Genomic DNA, 12362 nt, shown 5'->3' with positions numbered 1-12362 from the left:
AAGCAGCCAGAGGTGACCATCACCCTGCAGCACCTGCAGGCCCCACAACGCTGCCAGCATGGACCAGTGTCACCCTCTCCTCATCTCCTTGAGCTGGAGGTGAATCGGAGCTCACAGTTCCTCACACAGCAGTGAGGAGCCTCATCCTTGGTCTCACCAACCACAATCAAGCAACTTCCAGTTTGCACTGGGAAAGGCAGACGCAGATCCAGCCTAGCACTGGTCACCTGGGCAGCTCTGCAGGAGGAGCCTGCTCCTCCTGAGCCAGCAGCCTCACCAAATCCAGCCAATATTGGCCAAACCACGTTTTCATCTTTGGTTTGCAGCCAGCACCAAAGAAAGAGCAGGCCTGGTTGTCCAAAAGGAAGCTCCATGCATCTCTTTGCACTCCACACCAGAGAATCAGAATGGTTTGGGTTGGAAGGGATCTTGAAATGCATCTCATTCCACCCCCCTGCCATGGCCAGGCATGACATTCACTACCCCAGGTTGCTCAGGTTCCCATCCAACCTGGCCTTGGACGCTCCCAGGGATATGGCACAGCTCCTCTGTGCCAGGCCTCCCCACCCTCACAGGAAAGGATTCCTTCCCATCATCAGCTACCCCTGCACCTGTCTCCACATCCCCTTCTGATCCAGGGGCTTCAGATCCATCCAAAGCAGCTCCTTCCATCCCACTTTTTTGAGAGACTCTCAAAGTCCCTGCCGTTGTTCCTGCCGTGCTGGCCATTATGCAAGTTCGGCTGTCTTAACTCGCTGCTGAGCATACAAGTGGGGCTGACATTTATTTAATCCTCATAGTAATGTTGACTGTGTACTTACTGAAACACCTCATGCTTATGGAAGACATTTGTTTCCAAGCAGCTTATGCTAAATTGCAGTGATATAAAGGAAACACTTATCCAATATTGACATTCACTGACTGGCAGCAGACTGCTTGAATACTCATTTATGCAGAGGGTGGGAGGGGGACGGGACAACAGGCACCCGAGAGGGATTCAGGCCTTTCCTTTCTGACCTTTTAATGAGTTAGGTGATATCAAGTTAATGATAACCTGCCCAAAATGCAAGGTGGGACTCTAAACCCTGTGGCTTCTTCCACTCACTCCTGGCCCACAGCACAGAGATTGATCCCTCATCCATGGGGAAGGTTGAGGGAGCTCATCCCTTCCACCATCGGTGCACGTTTCACCCGTGATCAGCAGGGCTCCTCCTGCCTGCAGTGCGTGTCCTGCTGGGCAGAGCTCCTCAGAAAAACCACATTATGGAATTTGCTCCATTTCTATTTCCCCTCCCACAATGTTGGGGTTGCTCACCCAGAAGGCTCCTGAAATGTTCAGGAGGTGCTGCTGCATCCTCCCAGGCCTGGCCCAGCCAGGCAGGGGGCTCACCACTGCCTTTGCCTCATGTTGAGCATGACAACCCCAGAGCCCAGAAGATAAATCCAGCAGCCCTTAGGAGGTGAATTAGCCACCACAGGACCACACACATGTGAAACCTGCGCGGCAATTCCACCCAATGCAAAGTAATTGCAAACAAAAGACAGCATCTATTATCTGAGTTGAAAGTCTGACCGTGCCTGCATCAATGGTTAATGAGCAGCAGTTATGGCAAAGCCCTCAAAAACCAATTACATCCTGCTCCACCCCAAACGCAGCAGACCAAAAGCTGCTGTAGCTTTTGTTGCGAGTGGGGGCGTTGAATGAACACATTAAGACAAGATCTTATCCCCAAGTTAGCATCTGAATTTAACAATGCGAGTGTTCCACCTCCCACTTCTCCAGCATGTGACACTGGAGAGGCAGGACGCCCAGAGCCCATCGCTCACAGGCACTAAAAGCACATTTAGATTTAAGCTGTTTAATGCAAGTCGGTAAAAGGAAGAGCCATGTAACAGCCAAGTGACCTCCAGCTCCTTTGCTCCACTTTGGAGGCTGCTGCTGCCACCAGGGAAAGGCAAACACTTGAGTGTGGGCCTTGCCAGCGAGGCAATGAATAAACAGGCTCGGCTACGCTCAAAGGGCATATTGAACCAGGACATCTGTTAGGCCACCGTTTCCAAGACCAAATCCCAGCATTTTCTCTGTCCTGCCACAAGGCACAATTCAGAAATGGATACTTTCCTCTTCCCCCCTTCCAACAGTCTGGAGCACAGATGCGCCATGAGGTGCAGCACAGAGGAGGAATGGAAACCCCTGAGATCTGAGCAGCACCAGGATCCTGCTGCTCAACCTTTGCCTGAAAAGATGAGCACAGGTTTTAAACTTTATTTCTTCCCAGGCAAGAAATCCTGCACTTCTCTGGTGTGTTTGAAATGAGTACTGGGTTCCCACATCCCTGCAAGAGCCAGGCCATGTGCCAGCCCTGAAGGCAGGGCAGACCACCTCGAAAACTCACAGCTACACAAAGGCCTTAAATCTCAGCAAATAAGAGACTGATTTACAACCAATTTGTTTCACTACCTATTGATTTATAAAATAAGCTTGTACATGGTCACAGTGGCTCTGTTGCTCTCTTTGGCCAGAGGTGCCTCTCAATGAAGCCAAAGGAAAAACTTGTACTGCTCCTGAACAGAAGATAAATTAGGACCTTCAGCAATTGTTGGTATAAATTTGCTGGGCTTTAAATAAATAAAGAAATAGAAGCTGTTTAATCCTACTGGAAGGATTCTGGAAGTGATGTAAAGCCAATTCTCCAGCAGCATTTCCATAAAGCCCCCTGCACCCAGCGTGCTGAGGAGCTGAGAGCACTGTACAAACTTGCAAAGCCAATCATTAAATCAGAGGTTTGGAGCAGCCACACTCTCCATCACAGGCTGCTCACAGGAAGAAAACAGTTTATTCAAAGCCCTTGATCCTCAGCCAGCTCACAACCTAAGGGGCACATTGGCCTCTCCCCTCTTTATTTACAGCTACAAAAGAAAGAAGAGCACGGAGCTTTTTTATCCTAACATTTGCAGTCTGACTACAGAGTGGCTGGAGCCGGTGACACGCGGTGCTGGGAACCTGTCAGGGATTTCTAGGCACGTTCAGACTCCAGTTGGTGTCCCCTAAACCAACAGGAAAGCACAGAAATAATCGACATCAGCCTGAGATGTGCTGTGCATAAACTGCCTGGGCACCTCTGCTTAACCTTGGAAGGGGGAGGTTGGTGGGGATGTGGTGTTAACTCCGAGGAGGAACATCTGCCCAGCTCCCCTCCCTCTGGCACAGGGCACCTGAGCAAAACCCCAGCTCCTCCCTCCTGTGCTTTTCTGAGAGCTGAAACCTTGCAAGAAAAGCTGATTTGAGCAAAGTCATCAGTGGCCCTCACGTGGCTCTCACTGCAGGAGGTACAGATGGGAGATGGGAAACCTAAATTGTGTTGAAACAGGTGTTGGAGGAGGCAATTCTGCACCATTCCTCTGGGACAGCACAGACTGGACAACACCAGTTTTATCTTGAGGCTTATTTCAGTTTCCTTCCCATGGAAGGAACGCATTGCCCCCACCAAACCTTCACCTTTCCACCAGCAGCACCTCACAAAGCACTTTCCAAACCATCTCTGTCTTCTACTCAACCATTTCCAGTCCCAGAACCACAGAATATCCTGAGGTGTGACCTCTTGGGCTTCAGGAGCTCTTCCTCACCATCATTTTTAAAGCTCACTGGATGCTTCCACTCCTGATGCTTCCCAAACAGCTCCCAGTGCTGACACTGCCCTGCTGGGTTTAAGAACAGCCCAACACACTCCCCTTGCAAAGCTGCCCTGCTCTCCACATGGCAGGAGGAATTAACACGCAAGAGGGAACACAACCACAGATTTCCAGGCTTTTCATTAACAGACTCGTGGCTGTCAGACACAGAAACCCCCCAAGGGCCCCAGCTCTTGCACACACACTCCCAGCACCCCAAACCTTGTATTTTCCCTCCCCATCACCCACTAACCACCCCCAAGATGTGAAAATCCTCATCTCTTGGTCCAAATCAGTGTTGGTGGGTGGAACTGGCCTGGTTTCTCTCATCAGCATGATTTCACCCTTCTCCACCTGGGGGCTGCTGCTGAGCCAGGGGGAAGTTGAGCCACTGCTGCAGATAATGGCCCCTCTGACAGAAGATTGTAAAGCATTTGCTTCCAGGGAGGAACCAAGTGAACTGTGAAGGAGAAAAACATACCCTGCAACACCCAGAGAACTTGGTATTCATCACCCTGAGGGAAAGCAAACATGCCTTTGGAAAGAGAGCCCCAGACAGGCAGAAATCTTCCCATCCAAGGTAAATTTAAGATGCTGCCAAATCCATCTAGTACAGGCCAGCGAGAGGAGGAGGTGCCTCTTCAGTGGTGCTCTCCCCACAGCCCCACCTCCCACACCGAGACACCTTCCCCAGTTGCCTCCAGCCTCCCCCAGTTGTCTCCAGCCTCCCCCAGTTTGGCTGGCACTGCAGCAGGGGAGGGACGGGTGAGTTATTCCCCAGGCAGAAGCAAAGGCAGGCAGATTCATGGCAGCAGCAATTCCTCCCCACCAAGGGTACCACACATCCCATCTCCACAGGACGCCACTTGTGCTGCGACTTTCTCTCCCTCCCACCAAAGTCGTGGCCCTGACAGTTTGGTGTGAGTGGTACCAGGGCAAACCAGCCCTGGAGCACTGACCTATCAACCCTCAGAAAGAGCCAGCACAGGCTTCTTCAGACTATTTGCAAGGGGGGAAGACAGAGGATGCCCCAGGGAAGGCAATTTGTTCTGCCCAGACCCCCTGAAGCAGTGAGCTGTGGGACAGATCTTCCTCCCTCCCAGGCTGAGCCATGCCTGGGGTGCCCAGGTGCAGCATGGCCCCAGAGTGGAGAAAAAAGCAGCTTCCTCCTCCTGCAAGCTCCTTTGGAAGCCCAAGTTCCAGCCTGCATGGGCTGCAGGAACAGCAGGATGCCAGGATATCACCAGGATGCCCATGAAATGCAAACCCAAGGGCACAAGTGTACAAATCCCGTGATGGAAAATGCCCTTTTGGGGAGGTTTGAGATAAGATTTTTTTTTTAAGTAGTGTCCAGATCAGAGATCCCAAGTAGGGTTTTTAGCATAGGTGATCCGTCCAGCACTGCTGCCTTTGTCTCAGGGGAATTTAATTCTGGCAAATCCCTTCAAGCCACTTTGGCAAGAAAACACAGCCCTTCCTGACCCTTGCCCACAAAAAGGAGCTCCTGAAACTCCTGAAGGGCAGAAACAAGTGATTTTAGTGGTCCCTTGAAGTGAGTTTTGGATCAGCAGCTCCTCCTGGGCAAGGCAGGGCTGCCCCATGCGTTTCCACACAGCATCCCAATCCCACACCTTAGGGACACCTCTGTCACCACCAGCCAGTGCCACCACATCTGGACACACCACAGCTGCTGCTGGAGGGGAGGCAAACACAACACGTGCTGGAAAATCAGCTTCAGCACCTCCATCCAGGCCTTTCCTCCCCACAGCACTGTGTGGCTGAAGGAGCCCTGGGCATTAAATCCTGTTAGGGATCCTCTGCACGGGAAGAGCCACGGTGCTGCCGGAGAGCGGCAACTCCACAGAAACGCTCTTGGCTCATCCTGTGGGAGAAAACAGCCGAGAAAATGCTCTGCAAGGCGCTCTCTGTGCCTCCTAACCCGGCATGAATAAGCAGGTAGCAGATGCACGATCCTGCAGGAGACAAACCGGCTGAGCTCAGGCAGCAGAGCCGAGGAGCCGCCGTGGCTTCCCAACGCCAGCGCTATTAAAAAGTGCATTAACCCACATTAAAATTATGGCTGCAAAAGGAAGGAGCGGGGGGAGAACCCAACAAATCCCGGCTGGAGCCCGCTCACAAACTTCTCCAGCCCCGCCAGCAAAGTGCCATTTGACCTGCAGGGACTGACAGGGTCCGTGCGAGCAGCGAGGGATGCGGAAGGCCGGGAGCAGCTCCCAAATTGCTGCTCCGCCCGGCCCCGCCGCTGCCCTGCTGTACCAGCGAGAGTTCAGGTTTGTTCAGCCAGAAACCCACACCGAGGACACAGTGGGTTTCTTTTGTGCAGCAGCAAAGGCAAATGCAAACACAGCTTTCTCCCCGAAGGAATATTAGTACAAGCAGGGAGTGAGGGAAGAGAAAAGGGAAAACGGTATAAGAGCCCAACATCACATCCGAGCCCAGGAAAAGAGGGAAGGATAACCAGGAGCACAGACACCACAAACAAGGCGTCCCTGCTCGGGGAATAGGGTGAAACCCAGCGTATGGTGGGGGATGTTCAGCACTGTCTGGCTGAGCAAAAAACCAGCTGCCCGTGGAGAAGCACTACTCTCTCCAAAAGTTTTATCCTTCATTTAATCAACAGATGGACTAGCTGCGTGGGTTTGGGGTTTTTTTATCCCTTTTTTCTTTTTTTCCCAAGCATCCCCAAGCCGTACCCTCACAAAAGCTGGCGTGGGGACCACGGCGGCGTGACACAGATGGGATTTGACACCGGCGTTGGGGGGGGATGAGCAGCACAGAGGCGAAGCCGGGGTCTGGCTGCAGCTCAGCGTTTTCCACAGGTGACAGATAGTCCAGGAGCAGCCACCCAGCACCATGTCAGATACAGCTTCCCAAAACGCACCCTCTTCCCTAATCCTTTTTTTTTTTTTTTTACATTTATTTTTTGCGTGGGAATCAAGCAGGTTGCAAAGTTGCGGGGTGAATTCCTGCGGATTCCCACGCTCCTGCCCGCGCTGTGGGGAGGTGGGATGGGGCGGTGACACCCCCGCGGGGTGCCCACCTCCCCCGGGCTGCCTGCATTGGGAGCAACTCTCCTTCCTCGCAGCCCCCCGGCGCAAATCGCTCCCTAGCCCGGCTCCTCGGCCGCAGGCTCCTGTCCCCGGGCTGGAGCCGCTGCCGCCAGCCCGAGCGGCTCCTCCGCGGCACCGAAACTGAGCATCCATCGCCCTCCTGCACCGGGGGAAGCACCGGGAGGCGATGGGGGCGAGAGGGAGGTGTGGGGGGCTGTTACTCAGCCAAGCCGTGTTTACACACAAACCCGATCCAATTTACCAAGCTGGAACAGAAAGCACTCATTTGCATACTAAAGATTTTTTGCTTATTTTTAAAGGAAAGAACGGTAAGCCGCCTCGGCGGGGATGCAGGAGGGAAAACTCTGCAATCCTCCCTCTCTCCCCCGCACCCTGCTCCCCTCGCAAAACCCGCACGCAGCCCCCGCACCCCACCCCGAGCCGGGGACCCCCCCTCGGCTCCTCGCGTCCGCCCCGCTCGGAAAGTGCGGGGTCCTACCGTGGCTGAGCAGGAGGCAGCCGAGCAGCAGGAGGAGGAGGTCTGCCTGGAAAGCGCTCATTCCTCAGGGTGGGCTCGGGCTCGGGGCTCCGCTGCCGCTGCCGGCGGGGGCTTCAGGCCGCCGCCCGCCGGCTCCGCTCGCGCGGCTCCATCGCCGCCCCCCCAGCTCCTCCCCCGGCAGCGCTGCCTTCACTGGCGGAGCCTCGGCGGCGCAGCCCGGCTTTTGGAGCGGGGGGGAAGGGGAGGGAGGCAAAGTGCCGGGGAAAGGGGGAGTAACTTGCGCGCAGCCGGCTCGGCGCGGGGAGGAAGGTTCGCGCATTGCCCCCTCCCCAGAGCGCTGCGCGCCGGGGGGAGCGGGCAGCGCCGGGGCTGCTCCGGCCCCGGTGTGCGGGAGGAAGGGATGCTCACCCCCGCCGCCGCCCAACGGGGCACCCAAAGCAGCAGCGCCAACACCTGCGCGGCTCTGCCCGCCCCAGCTCGGAATTTAACGCGGGGGGGTTGGTGTCCATCGGTCCCGGCAGCGCTGGACCCCTCCTCACCTCCCTGCCGGGCAGTCCGTGCCTTCCCCTCCTTTCAGGGGGGCAGCCAGAGCCTCCCCCTGAAAGACAGGGGAATACTCCCAAAATTCCGGCAAAAGAGAGGGGGACATAATGTGTGTATGTCGTGTGCCCACCCCACCCCAGAGATAAATTATATCCAACAGCCTCTCACAAGTCCAGAGCGAGCTGGAGATGGGGGGACTCCTCTGGGAGACCCCCCCCCCCAGAGCTGTACCCTTATTTCCTCCAGGAGGGGAGCAGCAGCTCTTCACACCTCCGCAAAGCATACATTGGAGCTGGGAATGAAAATTAAAAATACCCTACCTCCCCACAAAATAAAGTTTTGTTTGTAATGTTGGGATCCTGTACAAGCACTTCCCACTGTCATTTTGCAGGACTGGGCAAAGGGACAAAAGGGCCTCTCTTTAATCACAATTTTTATCCTTTTGTAGTTTTTTTTTTAACAGCCTTTCATTTTCACCCAGCAGGAGTCTGGGGGCAGAATAGAGGTGCCCAAAAATCAAATTCAAAACAATAAAATCATTGCTTACCACTACACTTTATATGCCTACCAAGGCCAGAGCCTCCCTCATCACCAGTCTGAGGGGCATGTGGGGATGGCTGAGGCAATTATTAAACCAAAATGAGAAAGTAATTACAGCTGTGGACTTTAATTACTGCAAGGTGAGTTTGGAAAAAAAAAAAAAAAAAAAAAAAAAGGCTGCACAGCTCTTCCTGCTGTTCTGGAGCTTCCTGCTTACCTTGGTGGGACCATGGCTAAACCATGGTCAAACCATGACTACCAGCCCTGGTGTGGCTAAAAAAGGATAACTTTCTAAAATGCACTTGTGCTAACAAGCTAAACTGGTGCCAGGTGGGTAAACCTGGCTTTGGAGCAGCGTGGAACTGAGTTTTATTGATTGAAACACAAGCACTGCACGCAGGCTCTGCTCTCAGCGCAGGGGGAGTCACCCTGCAAATGAAGAGCTTTTATTATTATTTTTAGCCTGCATCCCTAAGGAAATCAAGCTTATTTGGGTTTGTCCACGTGTGCTGGTTTGCCCATCCCTGCCTGCTCATGTCCCTGGGAGAAAGAGGTGCAAAAGTGGAGCTTGCATTTCTCCACTCCTGGAATGCATTTTCCACCAGGACATCACCTCCAGCCCTGGCAGGGATTCTGGCAGTGGCCACAGCTGCAGTGGTGTCCCCGTGCCTGGCAGGTTACAGGTGGTACATTTTTTGGTGTACTTTTTTTCTGGCAGCAGCACTGATTTAAATGTATGTGGAATAAATTGCTCAGTGCCTGATTTCAGTGGGAATTAGATTTCTAAATAATTCCAAGGCTCTCCCTGTTGTGTTTCAGTTTATTCTGCAAAATGTTGTTTGCTTGCAGACGAGGGGTACTAATGTATATTAAGGCTGCTACACAAGTCAGGCTTTCCTGTGAAGCTTCAAAACACCATTAACATTTGCATGGCAATTTCTTCTTTTCCTCTCACAAAAAATATTATTCCTTGCCTGCATCCAAAACAGCAGAATTTTTAACTTCCAGGAATCATGAATATTTTTCTCTTCTTTTTTTTTTTTTTTTCCCTTCTTATTTCTCCTTCCCAGTGAAAACATTTCAGCTGGAAAATTCTCATCATTGCAATACTGACCTTTGCAAAGGGCTTTAAATCCTTGAGTGGAAGTAGCAGGTAAGTACGAAGTTTTATTAACTGATTACCTCTGTGGTTTCGACTACATTGGTAGTCAAATTTGATTTAGAGGACCAGGGACATAAAAAAAAAATCAGCTTCCTGACATAATTTTGGCTTGCTGCAGCCTGAGCAGCGTCCTGCAAGATCAGCTCCCCTCCACCTGATTCAGGAGAGCAAATCGAGTGCAAACTGATTATTAGCTGCTCCTCTCGGATATCTCATTTAAATCTGCGCTGTGTTGTGGAAGGAAATGAATCATTCCAATTAAAAAGCTGAGAAAATCAGGGAGCTGTGGGGAACAGCCTTTGGGGAGGAATATTAAGCTGGTGCTGGATGGCTCTGCCCTGGTGCTGGGACCAGGTTTGCATCTACAGCTGCAAAGGGGGTCCCTTTGCACCCCCTGCTCCCAGCCCTGTGTCCACATCTCCCTGTGGAATTTGGGGATACACACCTGTCCTGTGCAGTATTAAAGGCAAAGGGCAATTCCAGAAGCAAATGTTCAACCTCTCTGTCTGAACCCAGTGAGGATAAAACAGGCAAATTCCTCTTTCCCCCCACCCCTCCCTTTTTTTTTTTTTTTTTTCTTAAATTCCACATTGACAAATGTAATAGATACGAAACACCACAACAATGAAAGCCCAGACTTTCTCATGCCTTTGCCTCTCTTACTTCCAGGCTATTTACTGAGAAGTATTTACCAGAAAGTGCAAGAAACAAAATGTTCTGAAAATGCTGCAGCAAAATGGAGGGGGAAAAAAGAGAATAATATAAAACATGTAAGCAGCTTGATCAAAATGAAGCAATATTGACAGAAAATGGGGTTTTAAGCAGCAGGACAACAGCAACTCAGATGGATTTCATTCTTGTGGTATTACAACGCTAAGCCAAGCACCTGGAAGAGAGAGAGAAAGGAAAATAATCACGTTTCCCTGGTTTAGAAAATCTTTTCCTTGTCATTTAAAAATACAGATGACAAGTGAAAGCTGTGCAGAGTCCTGCTGGAAAAACATGGAGCTGGGACTTGGAGGTTTTCCCTGCTCCTGTTTCAGAGATTCCCCCATGGCTTTAAGGAAGCACATCCCTTGTGCCTCAGTTTCCCCTCTGCAGAGCACCACTCCCCCTTGTCACCTGTTTGCAGCACAAATGCTTCCAAGGTAGGCTGACTCCTGATTGGAAAGCAAAAAAATGGGATAAAGGAATGGAGGATGGCACAGCTGTCCCTCCAAATCATAGGAGAGAGGCACAGCCCTTGTCCCGCGCTGCAGGACCTCGCTGCACTTTTGGGGCTGAGAGGTCGTGGAGGTGCCAAGGATATCCTTGGGGATGGCAGGGTGCAGCAAAGCCAGGCTGGGGTTTTGGGGGGATATCTGGGGCTGTGTTTTTCCTCCCAGGAGGTCACCCCATTCCTGAGATGCTCTTGGAGAGGGCAGAAAACAGGGAGAAAAAAGAAAACCTTTTCACTTGGCTGGAGGTAGACACAGTGCCACTGCTTTTCCCTGCAAGAGTGAAGGCAGCTCCTCCCAAAATTCCCCAGCTCTGCCTGCCCCTCTGCCCAGGACATGAGAGGAGTTTGAGTCTTCCAGCTCTGCTGCTGCCTCGCTTTCCAGAGCAGCCCCAGCCAAAAAGCGCCAGCCCTTTCCACATCTCCCACGGATCCTCTTTGAAAGCAGCCCGGGGAAGGCCAGGGAAGCAGATCATGGGAGAGCCTGGGCTCTTTTCTCTCCTTGTCTGCTGTTCCTCCCGGCTGTGTGGAGAGCTGCCAAAGCCCCTCAGCCTGTGGCACTCGATAGAGCTCTCCAGCAGCGGGTCTGCAGCAGGATGGGCAGCCAGAGGCAGGGCCTGGAACAGCAGGGGAGGGGAGGGAGAAGCTTTGAGGGTTAAAAACAAGAAAGAAAAGAGCTCTGACGGCGTTTTGGGTTCAGCTTCCTACTCCAGCCTGGCACCCCCTCTGTGTGAGGGGAGCCAGGGGGAGGAGCTGTGGGGGAGGCTGGAGCTGGGGCTCAGGAGCAGGGATGGAACCGGGACCTTCCCTGCTGAGCACCGCTGTGAGCGGATCTCCAGCCTCAGCCTGCCCTGGAGCAGCTCGGGGAGCTCACAGGGCCTTGCCACATCCCCCTGGAGCAAAGCTGTGTAGGGACAGCCTGGGGAGTGAGGGGCTGGGGAGCAGCACAGGAAGGGACCTGGGAGTTCTGTGAGGGCAGGCTGGCATGGGTGGGCTGCATGAGGCAGCCCAGGGCGTGAGGCAGCCCAGGGCGTGAGGCAGCCCAGCTCAGGCTTTGTGAGGCAGCCCAGCTCAGGCTTCGTGAGGCAGCCCAGCTCAGGCTTCGTGAGGCAGCCCAGCTCAGGCTTCGTGAGGCAGCCCAGCTCAGGCTTCGTGAGGCAGCCCAGGGCAGATTGGCATGAGGCAGCCCAGGGCAGGCTTTGTGAGGCAGCCCAGGGTGTGAGGCAGCCCAGCTCAGGCTGCGTGAGGCAGCCCAGCTCAGGCTGCGTGAGGCAGCCGTGCCCGCAGCCCAGAGGCCGCCGTGCCCTGGGACATCAGCTGGGCCGGGCAGGGATTGTCCTGCTGGGCTGGGGCCGCGCAGCCTCAGCGCCAGGGCCGGGGGCAGCCTCAGCACCACAAAATAAATCCATCTGCAGCCGGTGGAGAGTGTCCAAAGGAGGGACACGGAGATGGGAAAGGATCTGGAGGGGCCACAGGAGGAGCGGCTGAGGGCACTGGGGTTGTTCAGCTGGAGCAGAGGGGATGAGGGCAGAGCTCAGGGGCTGCAGCTCCTCCCGAGGGACAGCTCTGATCCCTGCCCTGGGACAGGGACAGGAGCCAGGGACAGCTGGAGCTGGGCCAGGGCAGGGTTAGGGTGGGTTTAGGGAAAGGCTCTTCCCC

General features: G+C 53.5%; 1 protein-coding gene across 3 annotated transcripts in view; it reads right to left on the bottom strand.

The window, feature by feature from the left end:
* The window catches only part of KIRREL3 (kirre like nephrin family adhesion molecule 3), a 384768-nt gene extending 377344 nt beyond the window's left edge, over positions 1-7424 (bottom strand). For all 3 annotated transcript variants that reach the window (XM_077787972.1, XM_077787973.1, XM_077787974.1), the window contains exon 1: positions 7243-7424. In XM_077787972.1, the coding sequence (XP_077644098.1) occupies positions 7243-7303 (61 nt within the window). In that variant the 5' untranslated portion in view covers positions 7304-7424. The remainder of the gene's footprint in view (positions 1-7242) is intronic.
* Between the last annotated feature and the right edge of the window lie 4938 nt (positions 7425-12362).

Source organism: Lonchura striata, chromosome 23, assembly GCF_046129695.1.
Source record: "Lonchura striata isolate bLonStr1 chromosome 23, bLonStr1.mat, whole genome shotgun sequence".
In the NCBI taxonomy this organism is placed as follows: Eukaryota; Metazoa; Chordata; class Aves; order Passeriformes; family Estrildidae; genus Lonchura; species Lonchura striata.
This window is presented reverse-complemented; position numbering and strand designations above follow the sequence as displayed.